Source organism: Jaculus jaculus, chromosome 7 (assembly GCF_020740685.1).
Source record: "Jaculus jaculus isolate mJacJac1 chromosome 7, mJacJac1.mat.Y.cur, whole genome shotgun sequence".
In the NCBI taxonomy this organism is placed as follows: domain Eukaryota; kingdom Metazoa; phylum Chordata; class Mammalia; order Rodentia; family Dipodidae; genus Jaculus; species Jaculus jaculus.
In genome coordinates, this window is record NC_059108.1 from 155,516,454 (window position 1) to 155,538,260 (window position 21,807).

At 45.8% G+C, this 21,807-nt stretch overlaps 1 protein-coding gene across 8 annotated transcripts in view; it reads left to right on the forward strand.

The window, feature by feature from the left end:
* Nucleotides 1–8,926: 8,926 nt before the first annotated feature.
* The window catches only part of Mark3 (microtubule affinity regulating kinase 3), a 116,496-nt gene continuing 103,615 nt past the window's right edge, over nucleotides 8,927–21,807 (forward strand). For 4 of the 8 annotated variants that reach the window (XM_045154291.1, XM_045154293.1, XM_045154292.1 and 1 more), the window contains exon 1: nucleotides 8,932–9,081. In XM_045154291.1, coding sequence (XP_045010226.1) covers nucleotides 9,031–9,081 — 51 coding nt within the window. In that variant the 5' untranslated portion in view covers nucleotides 8,932–9,030. Of the gene's footprint in view, nucleotides 9,082–21,807 lie in introns of all 8 variants that reach the window. The other 4 variants (XM_045154286.1, XM_045154288.1, XM_045154287.1 and 1 more) reach the window with 2 other exon arrangements.

Below are 21,807 nucleotides of genomic sequence, written 5' to 3' on the forward strand. Positions count from 1 at the left end.
GGCGGCCCTGAGCGCCGCCTCCCAAAAAGCTATAGCTTTTATTATTTACTTATATTTATTTTTATTTTTGATTTCCCAAGATAGGGTCTCACTCTAGTGTAGGCTCACCTGGAATTCACTATGTAGTCTTAAGTTGGCCTCCAATTCACAGCAATCCTCCTACCTTTGCCTTCAAAGTACTGGGATTAAAGGCAGGCACCACCTCACCGAGGTACCTATTTTTTATTTTTGTTTTATTTATTTTGAGGTAGAGTCATTCTAGCTTGAGCTGACCTGGAACTTACTCTGTACTCCCAGGCTGGCCTTGAACTCAGGGCCATTCTTCTTTCTCTGCTTCCTAAATGCTGGGATTAAAGTTGTGCGCCACCACATCCAGCCTCTTCTAAATTTTGAAAGTGTTTATGATGAGTTGGGATTGGGCTAGGACTGCAGCTCAGTCAGTTGAGTACTTGCCAAGCATGTATGAAGTCCTTGGTTCAAGCCCCACCACCACATAGATTGAGTGTGATGGTGCATGCCTATAATCCTAGCACTCAAGAAGTAGAGGCAGAAGCGGAGCATGGTGGCACATGCCTTTAACCCCAGCACTGGGGAGGCAGTGGTAGGAGGATCGCTGTGAGTTCCATGCCAGCCTGAGCTAGAGTGAGACCCTACCTTGAAAAAAAAAAAAAAAGTAGAGGCAGAGCTGGAGAGATGGCTTACTGGTTAAGGCACTTGCCTGCAAAGCCAAAAGGCCCAGGTTTGATTCCCCGGTACTCACTTGAGCTACATGCACATGGTGGCACATGCATCTGGAGTTTGCAGTGGTGAGAGACCCTGGTGTTCCCATTCTCTATCTGCCTCTCTTTCTCATATTAAGTAAACTATTTAAAATATTAGTACTTCTGGGCGTGGTGGCACATGCCTTTAATCCCAGCATGGGGGAGGCAGAGGTAGGAGAATTGTCATAAGTTTGAGGCCACCCTAAGACTCCATAGAGAATTCCAGGTCAGCCTGAGCTAGATAGAGTGAGACCCTACCTCAGAAAACAAAACAAAGCCAGGAGTGGTGGCGCACGCCTTTAATCCCAGCACTCGGGAGGCAGAGGTAGGAGGATTGTCGAGAGTATGAGGTCACCCTGAGACTATAGAGTGAATTCCAGGTCAGCCTGAGCTGCAGTGAGACCCTACCTTGTAAAACAAAAACCAAGGGCTGGAGAGATGGCTTAGCGGTTAAGCGCTTGCCTGTGAAGCCTAAGGACCCCGGTTCGAGGCTCGGTTCCCCAGGTCCCACGTTAGCCAGATGCACAAGGGGGCGCATGCGTCTGGAGTTCGTTTGCAGAGGCTGGAAGCCCTGGCGCGCCCATTCTCTCTCTCTCCCTCTATCTGTCTTTCTCTCTGTGTCTGTCGCTCTCAAATAAAAAAAAAAAAAAACAAAACAAAACAAAGGAAAAAACTAGTACTAACCCTCTATTTTAAATGTTTATATGTGGCATTGCATACCTGTAATCCCATCACTTAGGAGGCTGAGGCATAAGGATGGTTCAATCTCTAGCACTACCAAAACAAACACAAAAAACAAGTTATTTGTTCTTAGTGAGGATGACCAAGATTAAAGAAAGGGTCAAGGGGTGGAGACAATGGCAATGTGTCATTGTGACCAAAGTGGGGTGCTAAGGGGGATTTAGAAGTCTGTGGGTTTTCTTATTTTGTGTTTGTTTGTCATCTTATGTCTAAATTAGAGAGTTTACTTAAAGAGAATCTGTTTGGGCTTCCTTGGCTGCAAAAGTTACTTTCTGGTTATTAATACTCAAGCTCATCAATTATTCATCTTCATGGTCACATTATGCAGTCAGAGTCATTCATTCTCTCCCTCTCTTTCTGAAAGGAGGTTTTGAGTCCAGCCACTCCATGGGAAAGGAGTGTAGGTGGGACTCAGGGCTGACTCAGAGGGCCAGCCCTGGACAGCTCATGTCTGAGGTCATAGCACAGCATCCTGGCCTGGGGAACAGAATCTGTTCTGACAACTACTCTGGCTCCCTGCAGCCTGACCTGTCTTGCTTCTGATTTGTCCATGTGAGGTCAGGGATTTATCAGGTTGCAAGTCTAGACCACTAAGGGGTTTGCACTTTCCCTGCCATGCTTTTCCATGCTGGCAGCCCAACTCATCCAGTCAGTCCTGATAGCTCCTGTGTGCTGAGGACATGTGGTCATCAAGAAGGGAAGCTGAACTTCAAGGACAGGCAGGGGTCTGGTCAGGGCCAGTAGGCCAGTCAGGTACAGGGGCAAGCAGAACCTCTGTGTGATTCCATTCACTATCAGCTCCCTACATGGAATCATGAGGAGGAGGGAAAGAGGAGCAGGCTGACCCCCACATGTACACCATGACATTAACACACCCACAGTTGGGTGCTGGGAAGATGGCTCAGCAGTGAAAAGCTCTGGGTTAGCCCAGGTTCAATTCCCTAGCACCCATGTAAAGCCATATGTACAAAATGGCACATGTATCTAGAGTTTGCAGTGGAAAGAGGTCCTGGCATGCCTATTCATTCTCTGCTTGCAAATAAATTAAAAAAGAAAATCAAAGGAAAGCCAGGACTCCTTACAATGCACTCTTCCCAGCACAAAATGGCCTAGATATCCATGACCTCGCAGTGCCTGACACTACCTACACAAGACCAGTATAATAGGAGGAAAAGATGGTGATGCTGGGCCTGGTGACACAAGCCTTTTATACCACCACTCGGAAGGCAGAGGTAGGAGGATCCCTGTGAGTTCAAAGCCACCCTGAGACTGCTTAGTGAATTCCAGGTCAGCCTGGGCTAGTTTGAGGCTTGATTCCCCAGGACCCACGTTAGCCAGATGCACAAGGAGGCACATGCATCTGGAGATCATTTGCAGTGTCTGGAGGCCCTGGCGCACCCATTCTCTCTCTCTTTCTCTGCCTCTTTCTCTCTCTGTCTGTCGCTCTCAAATAAATAAATAAAAACTTTTAAAAAAAGACAAAATAAAGGAGAGACTGATTGAGAGATGGAGGGCATATGATGGAGAGTGGAATTGTGAAAGGGAAAGTGGGGGCAGAGGAAGTAGCATGGTTTATTTTCTATAATTATGGAAGTTGTCAATAATAAAAAAAAATTAAGCTGGGTATGGTGGCACATGTCTTTAATCTCAGCACTCAGGAGGCAAAGGTAGGAGGATCGCTGTGAGTTCAAGGACACCCCAAGACTACATAGTAAATTCCAGGTCAGCCTGAGCTACAGTGAGAGCCTACCTTGAAAAACAACAACAAAATAATAATTAAAATTTAAAAATCATACCCATAGTCACACACATGAACACACATACACAAAATAAAACTATTTTTCAGGACTAGAGTGATGGCTTATGGGTTAAGACTCTTTCTTGCCTGTGAAGCCTAAGGACCCAGGTTGATTATATCCACATAAGCCAGATGCACAAGGTGGTGCGTGTGTCTGGAGTTCCTTTGCAGTAGCTGAAGGCCCTGTCATGCCCATTTTCTCTGTCTCTGTCTCTTGTTCACTTTCTCTTTCTCTCTCCCAAATAAATAAATAAAATATTTTAGGGCTGGAGAGATGGCTTAGTGGTTAAGGTGTGGTTAAGGCAATACCCATGTAAAGCCAGATGCACAAAGCTGCACATGCATCTGAAGTTCATTTGCAGTAGCTAGAGGCCATTCTCTCTGTCTCTCGCTATCTCTCTTCTTGCAAATAATTAAATAAAAATATTAAAATTTTTTCAGTGATGGAGAGATGTTTTAGTAAATAAAGTGCTTGTCTGTGAACCTTAAGGATCCAGGTTTGCTTCCCCAGTACCCATCATAAGCCAGATGCACAAGGAGTTACATGCATCTGGAATTTGCAGTGGCTGAAGCCTTTGGGGTGCCCATTCTCTATCTGTGTCTCTCTTTAACAAATAAATAAAATAAATTATTCAAAAATATTTTTCAAAAAGAAATGCATAGGAACATTAGACAGATATAAAGAGGAGATGGTGGGCTGGAGAGATGGCGTAGTGGTTAAGGCACTTGCTTGCAAAGCCAAAGAACCCAGGTTTGATTCTCCAGTACCCATGAAAACCAGGTGCACATGTGGCATCTCTCTGTCTCTCTCTATATCTTGATCTATCTGTCTTTCTCTCTTGAATAAATAAATAAAAGAGGAGATAGCAATGTGACTGGAGATTGAAATAATCAGTCTATAGGTCACAGACCGTCAGTAGCTAAGGGACCCTGGAAGATGCCAGGATATCTTTTTCCCCTAAGCCTCCATATGGACTGGGACCTGTAGGACTTCTGGCCTCCAGAGCTTAGCATATGTTCCTGTAGTTTTTGTTTTTTGAATATATTTTCCTTTTATTTATTTATTTGAGAGAGAAAGACAGAGGAAGTGGAGGGAGGGAGAGAGAATGAGTATGCCAGGGCCTTTAGCCACTGCAAATTAACTCCACATGCATACACCACCTTATGCATCTGGCTTATGTGGGTCCTGGGGAATTGAACTTGGGCTCTTTGGCTTTGCAGGCAAACACCTTAAGCACTAAGCTATCTCTTTAGCTCTGTTCCAATTGTTTTAAGTCATGCAATCTGTGGTCATTCATCACAGTGCCCATTGGAAATAAAGAATGCTAAATTGCAGCTAGGTATGGTGGCACATGCCTTTAATCCCAGCACTCAAGAGGCACAGGTAGAAGGATCCCTGTGAGTTCAAGGCCACCTTGAGTCTACATAGTGAATACCAGGTCAGCCTGACTAGAGAGAGACTCTATCTCAAAAACCCAAAAAATAAAAAAAAGAATGCCAAATCCCAAAGCCCATGTGTATAAGTGGAGAAGGGTACAGATGTGAGGTGAGAGTATGAGGAATGTATGTGAGGTGCCTGTGTGAGATAAGGATGAGGTGTGGGTGTGAGGTGCCTGTGTGAGATAAGGATGAGGTGTGGATGTGAGGTGCCTGTGTGACATGAGGGTGAGATGTGTATATGAGGTGCCTGTGTGGGGTAAAGGTGGGGAGCCATGGGTGTGAAGTGCAAATGTGAGGAGATATGAGGTAGTTGTTCCCTCCTAGAAGCCCACAGCCCTGCTCTGTGCGCATAAACAGCTCCAGAACAGCTGGGCTATGTCACTGCCACAAGCCCCGCAGCCTCAGGCAGGTCTTTGAAGCTCAAGTCATCAGAGGTGGAAGAGATGCCAGTGCCCCTCTGGGCACCTCTGCCCAGGCAAGCCCAGGCCTCTCTTCCACTTTCTTCTGGCTTCGTGGTTTCTCCAATGCAACAAGTCACTCTAGCACTCTGTGGTCAGCCAGTCATCCATTGCCACTATGTCTCTGATCACCGTCCAGGGAGCCAGGTCCTCGTCCTCAGGTCAGTGTCCAGTCCTGCTGGTTCCAGAACAGTGGTGCTAGAGGGCCTCCTCTGTTACCTTAGCTGCAGCTGACCTGCCACAGCTCCCTTCCTGTGCATGGGAGGTGGGGCGAGGCCTGCAGCTGGCCTGGTATTCGCCCTTGGTCCATGTGCTTTCCCAGACTCTTTGTCCTGTAGGACGGTCTATGCCTCTGTGAAGTGGGAACTCATCTTTCTAGGAGAGACCAAGAAGATAAGAAGAAGCTAGGTAGGGTGGGAGGCTTTGCCAAATACCACAAACAGCTGAGCAGAGTCAGGCCAGACAGGCTAGACAAGCAGGGTGTGGCAGCCTGGGAGCTGCTGGGGCCGGGGCAGGTCTGGGTCAGTCAGGGATGACAAGTCTGACCTCAGGAGAAAAGGGAAAGGTAAAGAAGGCAAAGGTGGGGCATCTAATTTTTAATCACAGCCCTTGGGAGACTTAGGCAGTAAGATGACCATGAGTTCCAGGACAGTTTGGCTACAAAGTGACACCTTGTTTTTTATTTTGTTTATATATTTTTTCATTTGTTTATTTTCAACCATCTTTACATTTTCATTTATTATTATAATTTTGGTTTTTCTTTATTATTATTTATTTATTTATTTGAGAGAGAGAAAGAGGGAGAGACAGAGAGAGAGAGAAAATGGGTGTGCCAGGGCCTCCAGCCACTGCAAACGAACTCCAAATTCATGCACTCCTTGTGCACCTGGCTTACGTGAGTCCTGCAGAGTCGAACCGGGATCCTTTGGCTTTGTAGGCAAATGTCTTAACCACTAAACCATCCCTCCAGCCCTTATTTTTGCTTTTTGAGGTAGGGTCTCACTCTGGCCCAGGCTGACTTGGAATTCATTCTGTATTCTCAGGGTGGACTTGAACTCACAGCAATCGTCCTTCCTCTGCCTCCCGAGTGCTGGGATTAAAGGCATGTACCACCACGCCCGGCCTTTTAACATTTCTGTATTGAAAACTTTCATAAGAAACCCTGTTTTATGTAAAATAACTCTTCCTAATAAAAAAGCAAGTAAGCCGGGAGTGGTGGTGCTTGCCTTTAATCACTTGAGCTGCCAAAATCCTGCTTTCACTATTATACCAGGTTTTGTAGTTAGCTTTATGTTGCTGGGACGAACGTCCAAACCAGGCACAGTTTAGGGGAGGAAGGGGCTTATTTCGAACTTGCAGATCCAGAGGGAAGTTCCATCAGTGGTGGAATAAACTAATTTCATACATCCAAGCACAGAGAAACCATCACCAGCCAGCAAACACCAAAAGCATAAAACCAGCAGCAAATAGCAGGGCCTCTGCCAGAATTGACTGTTCTGCACACCTTTTTTTTATTTAAAAATTTTTTTAATTTATTTATTTGAGAGCGACAGACACAGAGAGAAAGACAGATAGAGGGAGAGAGAGAGAATGGGCACGCCAGGGCTTCCAGCCTCTGCAAACGAACTCCAGATGCGTGCGCCCCCTTGTGCATCTGGCTAACGTGGGACCTGGGGAACCGAGCCTTGAACCGGGGTCCTTAGGCTTCACAGGCAAGCGCTTAACCGCTAAGCCATCTCTCCAGCCCTGTTCTGCACACCTTTGAGCTGGAGATCAGATCTGCCCCAGACCATACCTCAGAGCTGGACCCCAGCATCCACTCCCAGTGACACCTCCTCCAGCCAGGCTTAATAAAACAAGCTTAATAAAACACCTGAGTGGAGCAGGATGTGGTGGCGCATACCTTTAGTCTCAGCAAAGGTAGGAGGATTGCCATGAGTTTGAGGCCAGCCTGAGAATACATAGTGAATTTCAGGTCAGCCTGAGCTAGAGTGAGACTCTACCTTGAAAAATAAAAAAAATTAAAAAAATAAAAAATAAAAAAAAAGAAAAGAAAAGGAAAAAGGAAGCTGGGCCTAGTGGAGTATGCCTTTAATTCCAGCCACCATGCCCAGTCTCAAAGTATGTTCTTAATAAAAAAAAAAAAAAAAAAAGTGTGTGGGGGGAAGCAAAGTATTTACCCATTACAAGAGTTACATACTTTCAAATTTGTGGTAACAAAGTTCAAATCCTACTTCTATCACTAACCCAGGTGCTTTGGCAAAGTCACACTAACCTATCTAGACTTTAGATCACATGGTGTGTCTACACATTTTATATGGTCTTCCTGAGGCATGAGCAACCACCGTGCTTCTAAGGTAGACACTTAGTAGCAGTGTGTCTTATCGCATAGTTCACAGTGCTCTTCCTCCCAGAACCTGGCACTAATGGATTCCATCCACGGAAGACTTGAAGAGGTGTCAGGGTTGAGGAAGTCAGGAGAGGAGCATGTCTAGGGCCCCAGCTGCAGGTGTCCACTGAACCTGGCAATGGTGGCCCTGACTATAGTTATCTCAGCATTAGTGAGGCTGTGGCAAGAGGAGCCAAGCAAGTGGATAGGAGGAAAAGAGAGGGAGAAAGGAACAGAGATACTGGTTATAAGCCTCTACCAGCATTTAGAAACTGATCTCTAGTGTGGAGGGAGGGTCGGAGGGAGGGTTCGCCTGGCGACCCTCCCCATCCTCTTTATGCCACCTTGTCATTGTACTCCTCCGTCCAGATGGGCATTTAGATGAATCGCGTCCAATCCCTAGTGGGCCAGAAGAAAGAAGGTTGGTTGACTGGATGCTCGGTGTCCGAAAGTCAGCTAATGAGGCAGGAGCCTGACTCCTTCAGCATCCGCTCGATCATTGCTGCAGTGGCTCCAGTTCTGCAGGGCGCCCTCGGGAATGCGACCTCCACTTTTGCACGCAGTAGCATCTCCATATGTAAACCTGCCAGCCCAGCAGAGGGACGCAGCCGGTGTCCCAGGCCCGTCGCCCAGCTCTGTCCCTCACGTCCAGGCTCACTGCACGGTCTACGCCGCCGCCCACTGGAGCCCGCGGCGCCCAGGCCGGCCCTTGCCAACCCCGCCTGGCACCGCCCCTCAGACCTACCGGACCGAGTCGCCCCTAGCAACAGTAGCCGGCGGCTTTCTCAGGCCGTGCTGATTGGCGGAACTCCAGGACGGCGGTGTCGTCACTTCCGGCAGCCGGGAGGCAGCGGAGGAAGCCGAGGGGCGGCCATCTTGGGTCCGTGAGGCTTCTGAGGTGCCGGGGAGCGGCGGCTGGCAAGGGCGGAGGCTAGGCGGGAAGCGAGCGGGAGAGGGGGGAAGCGGCCGGGCACAGGCGCCTTGTCCGCGGCTCCCTCCATGTTCGGCGCCCGCGGCCCGTGGCGGCCTGTCGTGCGCTTCACCTCCGCATCCTCGCGCACCGCCTCCTCTTCACGGGCTCCCGGGCGCGCCGAGTGGACGCTCCGCGGCTGAGCTCCGCGGCGCGGCGGGTGGGAGCGGCGGCGGAGGTCCCGGGCCCGCGGGGCGCGCTGACGCTCGGCACGCCGGCCGGCCACCCGGTCCCCGTCCCCGCCCCCGCCGGGCTCCCCGCCGCGGCCGCCGGGGCTTGGGGGGAGAATGAGCCCTGGGGCCCTCCGGGGCACGGCCCGGGCCAGGCCCGGGATCTAGACGTCGGCTGCGGAGGGCAGCCCTGCCCTCGGCTTCGCGGCGGGCCCGGGGACTCGCGGCCGCTGCCCGCCGGCTGCCCACGGCTGGGCCGTTTTGTTTTCGCCCTCGCGTCGCGCAGAACCGAGGCGCACTAAGATGTCCACTCGGACCCCCTTGCCGACGGTCAATGAACGGGACACTGAAAACGTGAGTGCTGCCGGGCGGTGGGCTCCGGGGTGGCTCGCGGCGCGGCGCGGCCCCGTCCCGGGTCGGTTCTCACGGCGTGCGCGGCGGCGGGCGGCTCCCGCTGGAACCCAGCTCTGCCGCTAGCGCGGGCGGGCGGGCGCCTCGTGGGGCTCCTTCGAGCCCAGTGCACCGTCCTTTCTGAGCTCGCTGGTGAACGTGACCCGGGACTCAGCTTGATGACAGCCCCGAAAACTGCGTGCCCATCGAGGGATCTCTGACCCCCTCAGCTCCAGAAACTTGATGGAGAAGAGTTGTTACCGTGTGGGGAGAGCGAGCGAGCGAGCTCAGCCTTTATAGAAAGTAGCTTCCCGTCCATGCGCGGCTAAATCTGGTCGGAAGCAGTTGGCCAATCCTCCTGAAAGGCAGATGTGCCTGGCCGAGGGACAGCCGGTGGTGGCTTGCTTTCCTTCTGCTCAAGAGGTCCCTTGCAGTGCTGCTACCCTATAAGTCTATGAAAGGACTCTTTGATTTTATTCACAGGGACCTTAAACATAAAAAACCCCACAAAACACCAGGAGCAGCGATGTTTAGGGAGTGACAAGTTGTAGTAGAAATTCCATTGAAGAAGTGTTTGAGTCCAGGTATTTGGGAGCTGTTTCCCATTGAATCCGGGAGTGTTCTGATCTAATAAACTTGACTGGCCTTTCGTTATAAGTGTTATGAAGGAATTTGTGGCAAGAAAATGCCATCTCTCGCTGTGGGTGTTTTTGTACTTTGAAAACCGTCTTCTGACATTGAGCCTAGTGTCTCAAATACCTTCATTTTAATCTTCAAAATGCCACTTGGTTGCAGGATAGCTATTAGTTGATTTTTGTAAATTCAATTTTCACTTATTTGAGAGAGAGAGAAAGAGTGTGACTCAATGAATGGGTGCGCCAGGGCCTCCAGCCACTGCAAATAAACTCTAGATGCATGTGCCACCTGTACATTTGGCTTATGGGTCCTTTGGTTTTGCAGGCAAACACCTTACCTGCTAAGTTATCTTTCCAGCCTGCTATTAGGTAATTTAATCTGTTCACATAAAGCTTACACTAACCATTCCTATAGTATATTAATATATGGTTGTATGTGTTCCCCTACCTGAGATAGATTAGAAAATTCCCTGATTCGGAATAATAGGAAGCCATATACTACATGAGTCTTAGTGGACTTTCTTTTTATCTCCTCGCTGCCCTCCCCTTTTTATCTTTTAACTTTTTATTTTTATTTATTTATTTATTAGACACAGAGGGAGAGAAAGAGAGAGAATGGGTATGTCAGGGCCTCCAGCCACTGCAAATGAACTTCAGACGCATGCACCCCCTTGTGCATCTGGCTTATGTGGGACCTGGAGAATTGAACCGGGGTCCTTAGGCTTTGCAGGCAAATGCCTTAACCGTTAATCCATCTTTCCAGACCCCCCTTTTGAGGTAGGGTCTCAGGCTAGCCGAGGCTGACCTGGAATTCACTATGTAGTCTCAGGGTGTCCTCGAACTCATGGTGATCCTCCTACCTCTGCCTCCTGAGTGCTGGGATTAAAGGCATGTGCCACCATGCCCTTTCTTTTTCTTTATTTCTTATTTATTTGCGAGAGAGAGAAAGAGGCAGAGAGAGGGATAATGGGTACACCAGGGCCTCCAGCCACTGCAAACGAACTTCAGATGCGTGCGCCCCCTTGTGCATCTTGCTTATGGGGGTCCTGGGGAATTGAGCCTCAAACCGGGGTACTTCTCACAGGCAAGTGCTTAACCACTAAGCCATCTCTCCAGCTCCTTTAATATATATATATATGTATACATATATATATTTTTTAATATATGTTATATATATGTATATATATATATTATATATATATGTATCTATGTATACATACATACATACATAGAGACAGAGACACAGACAGACACAGACTTATTTATTTGCAAGCAGAGAGAATGAGAATGGGCACTCCAGGGCCCCCAACCACTGCAGATAAACTCCAGATGCATGTGCCACTGTGCATTTGGCTTTATGTGAGTGCTGGGGGAATCAAATCTGGGTCCTTAGGCTTTTTAGGCAAGCAGCTTAATGGCTGAGTCATCTCTCCAGATCCCTTTTTTTCATCTTTTTTTTTTTTTAAGTTATTTATGTACTTATTAGAGAGTTTGAGAGAGAAAGGAAGAATGAATGGTCACACCAGGGCCTCCTGCCACTTTAAACGAACTTGACACACATGCCACTTTGTTCATCTGGCTTTACATGGATACTGGGGGATTAAACCTCTGCAATCAACTACCTTCAACAGTTGAGCCATCTCCCTAGCCCTCCTTTTCCTTTTTTTTTTTTTTTTCCTTGGATTTTGGAGGTAGGGTCTCATTTCACTTTGGCCCAGGCTGACCTGTAATTCACTATGTAGTCTCAGGCTTCAAACTCACCTCCATTTTCCTACCTCTGCCTCCCGAGTGCTGGGATTAAAGGTGTATAGCACCACACCCAGCTATCCTTTCCCTTTCTTTCAATGGGTCTTTCTATGTTGCCCAAGCTGTCTCCAGTGATTTTTTTTTTTTTTTTTGCCTCAGTCTCCCCAACTGTTGGGAATACAGATATATGCCACCAAGCCAGGGATTTTGTGACCTTTTTCTTCTCCTTTTGAAGAGACTTATTTCTGACCTGATTATTTTTTCTGGGCTTTGGCTACCCTAAAGAATGGGACAAATAGAAAACAGTGGTTTCATTTGTTTTGATCATTGATTTTTTTTTTTTTTTTTTTGAGTTACCATCTCACTTTAGTTCAGGCTGACCTAGAATTCACTATGTATGTTGATTTTATTATTATTATTATTTTAAGGTAGGGTCTTGCTCTAGCCCAGGCTGGCCTTGAACTCACAGAAATCTTCCTACCTCTCTCTACCTCCAGGTGCAGGGATTAAAGGCATGTGCCACCATGCCTGGCCTGATCATTTTTTTTTTTTTTTTTAATTTTGGAGGTAGGGTCTCACTCTAGCTCAGGCTGACCTGGAATTCACTATGTAGTCTCAGGGTGGCCTTTAACTCACAGTGATCCTCCGACCGCTGCCTCCCAAGTGCTAGTATTTTTTTTTTTTTTTGGCTTGTTTCTTTATTGTTTCTAGTGTGTTCCCTCACCCTCAGGACAGCAGGATGTCATACCCCATGATGCCAAGTGCTAGTATTAAAGGCAGGCTTCACTCCTGCCCAGCCCTCGATCAATGATTTTTCTTTTTATTTTTTTAAAATTATTTATTTATTTATTTGAGAGCGACAGACACAGAGAGAAAGACAGGTAGAGGGAGAGAGAGAGAATGGGCGTGCCAGGGCTTCCAGCCTCTGCAAACGAACTCCAGACGCGTGCGCCCCCTTGTGCATCTGGCTAACGTGGGACCTGGGGAACCGAGCCTTGAACCGGGGTCCTTAGGCTTCACAGGCAAGCGCTTAACCGCTAAGCCATCTCTCCAGCCCACGATCAATGATTTTTACTCAAAGAATGAAAACCTTAAATTGAACTGGAGCATGAGTTCCATAATCCCCCTCTGCCCTCTGCCCCTGGTAGGGTCTTGTTCTGGCCCATACTGGCCTGGAACTCACAGCAGTCTTTCTCCCAATTGCTGGGATTAAAGACAACTGCAATTGTGACAAGATTGCAAGGTCCTTTTCAGTATATAGTTCTTTTATTTATTTATCTTCTTTCTTTTTTCAAATTTTTATTAACAACTTCTATGATTATAAAAAATATCCCATGGTAATACCCTCCCTCCCCCCACTTTCCCCTTTGAAACTCCATTCTGCATCATATCCCCTCCCCATTTCAATCAGTGTCTCTCTTATTTTGACATCATGATCTTTTCCTCCTCTTATGATGGTCTTGTGTAGGTAGTGTCGGGCACTTTGAGGTCATGTGTATCCAGGCCATTTTGTATTTGGAGGGAGCATGTTGTAAGGTATTTTCGATGTAGGGTCTCACTCTTATTCTGTACTCCCTGGCTGGCCTCGAATTCACAGTGATCCACCTATCTCTGCTTCCCCAATGGTGGGATTAAAGGCGTGTACCACCATGCCCGGCAGGGTCACTATATATTTCAGTGAGGGATATAAGGCCCAGGCTGACCTGGAATTCACTCTGTGTTCTCAGGGTGGCCTTGAACTCATGGCGATCTTCCTACCTCTGCCTCCTGAGTGCTGGGATTAAAGGCATGCGCCACCACGCCCATCTCATGGTGACTTTTGAGTCACCCCAGTAATCACCACCATCTGACAATAGAAGCTTCTCTAACTCCAGCACTCATTCTTTTTGAGGTAGGGTCTCAGTCTAGCCCAGGCTGACCTAGAACTCACTCTGTAGCTAAGGCTAGCCTTAAACTAACAATGATCCTCCCACCTCTGCCTCCTTAGTGCTGGGACCAATACTCATTTTTTTTTTTTTTTTTTTTTTTGGTTTTCGAGGTAGGGTCTCACTGTAGCCCACTATTCACTATGGAGTCTCAGGGTGGCCTCAAACTCACGGCAATCCTCCTACCTCTGCCTCTTGAGTGCTGGGATTAAAGGCATGCGCCACCATGCCCGGCAGCACTCATTCTTTTAAAATATTTTCTTTTGTTTATTTTTATTTGAGAGCGACAGACAAAGAGCAAGAGGCGGGGGGGGGGGGAATGAATATGGGTGCGCCAGGGCCACCAGCCACTGCAAACGAACTTCATATGCATATGCCACCTTATTCATCTGATTTATGTGGGTCCTGGGGAATTGATCCTTGAACTGGGATCCTTAGGCTTCACAGGTAAGCGCTTAACCACTAAGCCATCTCCAGCTCTGGCACTCATTCTTAACATCTCATTTGGTTCATTTGTTGAATTGTTATGTAATTTTTGTGTTTGTTGTCGGAATTATTATTTTTGTTCTTAAAAACAAAATCTAAGGGGCTGGAGAGATGGCTCAGTGGTTAAGGCGTTTGCCTGCAAAGCCAAAGGACCCACATATGTTTCCCGGTATCCACATAAGCCAGATGCACTTGGTGATGCATGCATCTAGCCTTCGTTTGCAGTGGCTAGATACCCTGGTGTGCCCATTCTATCCCCCCCTTCAAATAATTAAATAAATAAAATAAAATACTAAAGAAACCCCAAAAAAAAAACACAAACAAAAAACCCATCCTATGGCTTGGGAGTATGTGCGGCTCAGTAGTAAAGGGATTGCCTCTCATGTGTAAGGCCTTGAGTTCAATCCCCAGTACCACAGTAGGGATAGGGGTGGGGTCTGGAGTGTGCAGTCTCTTTATTCTCATATAATGTAAGTTTGAATTTTTGACATTATTAAAGTCAATGGTTTGTAGTGCCTCACTGCATTAATCCACCTTGCCCTTGTCCATTTTTATCTCTGCAGTTGTCATTATATGGAAGTAGTTGCATTTCTTCCACAAAGTGCTGCCTGTGTCATTGTCATGCTTTGGGTTCACTTTTAGTATAGCTCATGGTATTTATCTGTCATTACTATAACAGCTTATGTTAGACTTCCTGCCAGTTGAGTGGTGAATGTACAACAGTGAATGAGAGTTCTTTGTCTATCGAGAAGCTCATTTGTTAAAGTCAGGTTTATAGAGATAAAACATTCACACTTCTTTTTTTAAAAGATTTTTTTTAACTTATTAGAGACAGAGAAGTGGGGGAGAGAGAGGGGGAGTGGGGGAGGGAGCAGGAATGGGCACACCAGGGTTCTAAGCCATTGCAAATAAACTCCAGATGCTTGTGCCACCATGTGCATCTGGCTTACGTGGGACTCGGAGAATTGAACCTATGTCCTTAGGCTTCACAGGCAAGTGCTTTAACTGTTAAGACATCTCTTCAACCCTTTTTTTGGTTTGGTTTTGTTTTTGTTTTTTCGAGGTAGGGTCTCACTATAGCCCAGGATGACCTGGAATTCACTATGTCGTGTCAGGGTGGCCTCGAACTCAAGGTGATCCTCCTACCTCTGCCTCCCAACTGCTGGGATCAAAGGTGTGTGCTATCATGCCCCAGCTTTTTTTTTTTTCCTAAAGATACAGGATACTGTGAAGCTCAGGCTGAGCACAATGCTTTTGAGATTTGTGTCTTTAAGTGTATTAATATTTTGTTCCTTTTTATTGCTGAGTTGTATTTCATTGGATGTACCACAAATTTTTAAATTCACTAGTTGATGATGGGCATTGACTTATGACTAGGACAGCTTTGTTTTTCCTGTTTTGTAAAAAGCATTTCATTTAGCTTATCCTAGGTAATTTATTTAAATTTTAAATAATTGTATTCACTTGTGATAAGAATGTTGCTTATGGGCTAGAGATGGCTTAGTGATCAAGGTGCTTGCACACGAAGCTTAAAGCCCCAGTGATTCTCCTGTCTTTGCTTCCCACTTGATGGGTTTCAGACATGCATGGCCATGCCTAGCTATGTATGTAGGTACTGGGGAATTGAACTCAGGTAGTCTCAGGTTCCCTCTGGCCCTCATGCTGTACAGAAGCACTATTTATTTATTTATGAGAGAGAAAGAGGCAGAGAGAGAGAGGGAGAGAGAGAGAGAGAAAATAAATGAGCACGCCAGAGCCCCTAGCCACTGCACATGGACTCCAGACACATGCGCCACCATGTACCTCTGGCTTAGGTGGGTATTGGGAAATGGCACCTAGGTCCTTAGGGTTCACAGGCAAATGCCTTAACCACTAAGTTATCTCTCCAGCCCACAGATGCACTCTTTTATTTTATTTTATTATTTTATTTATTTGAAAGAGAGGATGAGAGAAAGAGGCAAAGAGAATGGGCGTGCCAAGGCCTTCAGTTGCTGCAAACATACTCCAGATGCATGTACCACCTTGTGCATCTGGTTTACAGAGGGTCCTGAAGAATGACACCAGGTCCTTTGGCTTTATAGACAAGTGCCTTAACCATCTCTGCAGCCCACAGAAGCACTCTTACCTAGAGTCATTTCTCAAGTCCCAAATAAGATGCTTTCTAAAGACGCAATGGACCTGGCATGGTGGTGCATGCCTTTAATCCCAGCACTTGGGAGGTTTAGGTAGAAGGATGGTCATGTGTTTAAGGCCATCCAGAGCTACACAGTGAGTTCCAGGTCAGCCTGGGCTAGAGTGAGACTTTACCTACCTTAAAAAAAAGAATAAAATGAAGTTTTTAGTTTATGTTCTACTGTTGAGTTGTATAGAGACCTTTCAGCAAATCCTCTTTTTTTTGGGGGGGGGGGAGGATTCGAGGTAGGGTTTCACTCTAGTCCAGTCCTACCTGGAATTCACTATGTAGTCTTAGGGTGGCCTCAAACTCACAGCAATTCTCCCATCTCTGCCTCCTGAGTGCTGGGATTAAAGGCATGCACCACCCTTCCTGGTTCCAGGTTGCATTTCTAGTAAGTTCTTGGTGATGTTGGTGCTACACTGCTAGGGACATACTTACAACATTACTGTCTGAGTGCTCAGTGTAGGTTTGCTTACTAGAGTATACCTTTTAGATTGTTTCCAGGTCCCACATAAGCCAGATGCACAGTGACCCAAACACACAAGGTCACACATGCACACTAGGTGGCGCACATGTCTGGCATTCTATTACAGTGGCTGGAGGTCCTGGCATGCCAATTCTCTCCCTCTCTCTCTCCCATTAAAAAAAAGGGCAAGGGCTGGAGAAATGGCTCAGCAGTTAAGGCACTTGCTTGAAAAGCCAAAGGACCCAGGTTTGATTCTCCAGACCCACATTAGCCAAATGCACAAGGGGGTGCACGCATCTGGAGTTTGTTTGCAGTGCCTGGAGGCACTGGCGTGCCCATTCTCCCCCCCACCAAACCTCTCTCTCATAAATAATAAATAAACTATTTTTTAAAAAAGGGCAAGTCTGTTGGTCTTGCCTCAAAAAAAACCCAAAAAACCTTGGTTGTCTACAAGGTATGGTTGTCTAAAGTAAGAATAGTTACCATTTGTTGATAGTTTGCTGTATACTAGGCAACAATAGTAAATACTTTGTATAATACCTCATTTAAAATATGTTCTATGGGCTGGGGAGGTTGCCCAGTGGTTAAAGGCACTTGCTTGCAAACCCTGCTAGCTTAGATATGATTCACCACTACTTATGTAAACTATATGCACAAAATGGCACATGCATCTAGAATTCATTTGCAATAGCAAGAGACCATTGTGCCTATACTCTGTCTCTTTCTCTCAAATATTTTTTTCTTTTCTTAATTTTTTATTTTTAAATTATTGACAACTTCCATAGTTATAGACAATAAACCATGATAATTACCTTGTCCCAATTTTCTCCTTTGCACCTCCACTCTGTCATTCATACCTGCTCCCCCTCTCAATCAGTCTCTCTGTTATTCTGATGTTACTATCTTTTCCTCATAGTATGATGGGCTTGTGTAGGTCATGTCAGGCACTATGAGGTCATGGATATCCAAGCCATTTTGTGTCTGGAGGAGTAGTGCATTGTAAGCAGTCCTACCCTTCCTTTGGCTTTTACATTCTTTTCTTTTTCTTTCTTTCTTTCTTTTTTTTTCCTAGTTTTTATGAGGTAGGGTCTCTTGCTCAAGCTGACCTGGAATTCACTATGTAGTCTCAGGGAAGCCTCAAACTCATGGTGATCCTCCTACCTCTGCTTCCCAAGTACTGGGATTAAAGGTGTGCACCACCATGCCTGGATTTTTACTTTTTTTTTTTTTAATTTATTTTTATTTTTTAAATTATTTTTTAATTGACAATTTCCATAATTGTTGAGAATAACTCGTGGTAATTCCCTCCCTCCCCCCACTTTCCCCTTTCAAAGTCCACTCTCTGTCATCTCTCTTCTCCACTCAATCAATCTCTCATTTATTTATTTATTTATTTTGTTTTTTCAAGGTAGGGTTTCACTCTAGTCCAGGCTAACATGGAATTCACTATGTCATCTCAGGGTGGCCTCAAACTCATGGAGATCCTCCTACCTCTGGCTCCTTAGTGCTGGGATTAAAAGTGTGTGCCACCACACCCAGCTCTCTTTTTTTGATGTCATCATCTTTTCCTCCTATTATGATGGTCTTGTGTAGGTAGTGTCAGGCACTGCAAGGTCATGGATATCCAGGCCATTTTGTATCTGGAGGAACATGTTGTAAGGAGTCCTAACCTTCCTTTGGATCTTACATTCTTTCCTCTACTTTTTCCGCAATGGACTGTGGGCCTTGGAGGGTGTGATAGAGATATTTCAGTGATGAGCACTCCTGTCAACATCTCATCACTATAATACCTTTTGAGGTATCCCAGAGGTCACCATCACCTGAAAAGAGAAGATTCTCTAACCAAGAGTGAGAGTAGCATTAATATATGGGTATCAACATTAAGAGATGTACTTAATGGGCAGTTGGTGAGCATGATATATGTATTTAACCAGCCACCAGCTGGCTTTACACCCCTAGGGCTCATGACTTCCCCCATCATAAGTTTTCATTTTTCTTTTCTTTTTTTTTTTTTTTTTTGAGGTAGGTTTCACTCTATCACAGGTTGACCTGAAATTCACTATGTACACTCATAGTGGCCTCGAACTTGTGGTGATCCTCCTACCTCTGCCTCACAAGTGTGGGGATTAAAGGTGTGTGCCGCCATGTCCATCATACGTCATATATATATATATTTTTTTTTTAATTAATTATTTTTATTTTAGAGAGAGAGAATGAGAATTGGTACACCATGGCCTCAGCCACTGAAATTGAATTTGAGACACTTGTGCCACCTAGTGACCATATGCCACCTTGTGCTTGCCTCACCTTTGTGCATCTGGCTTACATACGATCTGGAGAGTTGAACATGGGTCCTTAGGCTTCGCAAGCAAGCTCTTTAACTGCTAAGTCATATCTCTTCTCCCACCCAGGTCATTATATATATATGTATATACATATGTGTGTGTGTATGTATGTATATATATATATATATATGTATATGTATATACACACACACACTCACACATATATACTTTGGTTTTCTGAGGTAGGGACTCTAGCTCAGGCTGATCTAGAATTCACTGTGTAGTCTCAGGGTGGCCTTAAACTCATGGCGATCCTCCTACCTCTGCCTTCCAAATGCTGGGATTAAAGGCATGCACCACTACACCTGGCTCCAGGTCATATATATATTTTTAAATATATTTTATTTATTTATTTAGTTCAGAGAGAGAGAAAGAGAGAGAGGGAGAGAGAATGGGTGTGCCAAGGCCTCCAGCCACTGAAAACGAACTCCAGATGCATGCTCCCCCTTGTGTATTTGTCTTACATGGGTTCTGGAGAATCAAACCAGGATCCTTTGGCTTTGCAGGTAAACACCCCAACTGCTAAGCCATATCTCTAGCCGTCTAGGTCATCTTAAACTACTAGAGGAGTGACTCTTTGGGTTCATAAATCTGACCTTTTATTTTTGTACTTGAGGTAGGGTCTTGCTTTACTCCAGGCTGACCTGGAATTCATTATGTCATCTCAGAGTGCCCTTGAACTCACAGTGATCCTCCTACCGTGCCCAGCGGCTAGATCTAAGGTTTTATTTTATTTTATTTTTTTTGGTTTTTTGAGTTGGGGTCTCACTCTCTTGATCTAAGTTTTTTCTTTTTTTGATTTATTATTTATTTATTTGTTTATTTGAGAAAGAGGGCGAGAATGAAAGAATGGGTATGCCAGGGTCTCCAGCCACTGCAAAGGAACTCCAGACACATGCGCCACATCACACATCTGGCTTATGTGGATCCTGGGGAATCATACATGGGTCCTTAGGCTTTGCAGGCAAGCACCTTAACCAGTAAGCCACAGCCATCTCTCCAGCCCCTATTACTATTTTTTTTTTTTTTTCAAAGTAGGGTTTCACTCTAGTCCAAGCTGACCTGGAATTCACTATGGAGTCTCAGGGTAGCCTCAAATTCATGGCGTTGATTTAAGTTTTTTATCACTGCATCATTCTTATTGTTTTCTTTTCTTCTTTTCTTTTCTTTTTTTGCATGGCATTGGACAAATAATTTAACGTTGTGTGGCCTCAGGAAATTTTTTTAGCTTCTTTGTGCCCCAGTTACCTCATTTATAAAATAGAATTGGCAATAGTAGTGACACACTTAGGTCTTCTATATAACCTGGTCTCTTTTTCCTCTTTGTCTACCTCTACTTTTCTCTCCTGCTCACTACACAAGTAGCAGGTGTTGCCTTCTGTTCTGTGAATACTCAGAGACACTCCAACCTCAGGGCTTTAGCTGCTCTCTTTGCTTGGAGAATTCTTTAGGTATCCACAGGGTAATGCCTTACCTTCTCATCTTGCTCAGTGATGCTTAGTTTGATTACCCATGGTTTTTTCCATCCCCCAACACTGATGTAAGTCCCCCCTCCCCAAGGTAGGGTCTCACTCTAGCCCAGGCTGTGTAGTCTCAGGCTAGTCTGGAACTCACAATGATCCTCTTACCTCTGCTCCTGATAGCTGGGATTAAAGGCATACACCACCATGCTGGGCTTGATCTAAGTTTTTATCACAGAATCATTCTATCATGCTTTTTTTTTTTCTTTTAGGTTTTTCAAGATAGGGTTTCACTCTAGCCCCAGGGTGACCTGGAATTCACTACAGAGTCTCAGGGTGGCCTCGAACTCACAGTGATCCTCCTACCTCTACCTCCCGAGTGCTGGGATTAAAGGCATCCACCACCACACCCGGATTTTTTAATTTAATTTTTTTTTTTTTTTTGATGTAAGGTCTCACTAGCCCAGGCTGACCTGGAATTCACTATATAGTCTCAGGGTGGCCTCAAACTCACAGTGATCCTCCTACCTCTGCCTTCCAAATTCTGGGACTAGGGCTGGAGAAGTGGCTTAGCAGTTAAGGCATTTGCCTGTTGAAGCCAAAGGACCCAGGTTTGATTTCCCCAAGATCCACATAAGCCAGATGCACAAGGAGCACACGCATCTGGAGTTCGTTTGCAGTGGCTGGAGGCCCTGGCATGCCCATTCTCTCTCCCTGTCTGTCTGTCTGTCTTTCTCTGATTGCAAATAAATAAATAAAATTAAAAAAAATTCTTGGACTAAAGTCATGTTCTACCACGCCTGGCCACTGAATCATTCTTATTGATACTATTTCAAATATTTGAACAAATCATTTGTTTATCATAGATGACCAATAAATAAATATTTGTTGAATTACTGAGTGACTTAATAAAATACACAGTAGGGGCTGGAGAGATGGCTTAGTGGTTAAGCGCTTGCCTGTGAAGCCTAAGGACCCCAGTTCAAGGTTCGATTCCCTAGGACCCACATTAGCCAGATGCACAAGGGGGCACACGTGTCTGGAGTTCGTTTGCAGTGGCTGGTGGCCCTGGCGCGTCCATTCTCTCTCTCTCTCTCTCTCTCTCTCTCTCTCTCTCTCTCTCTCTGCCTCTTTCTCTCTGTCTGTCGCTCTCAAATAAATAAAAAATAATAATTTAAAAAATAAAATACACAGTAATACAAAAAACTTAGTTGTCATTGGTAGCAGTAGTCTACTTACGGGTCGTCCCATCTTTGTCCTCGTGCCCTGTTTTCCAGTGAGATTTCCTCTTTCCCTTTTCCCTCCAGTGAAATTACCTTTCCTCCCCTCATCTTCCCTCCATCTCTCCTCAGGCTTGGCTTCAAACCCACTGTCTAGCTAAAGCTGGCCTTAAACTCATGATACTCCTGCCTTACCCTCCCTAGTGATGGGATTTCAGGCAGTGCACCACC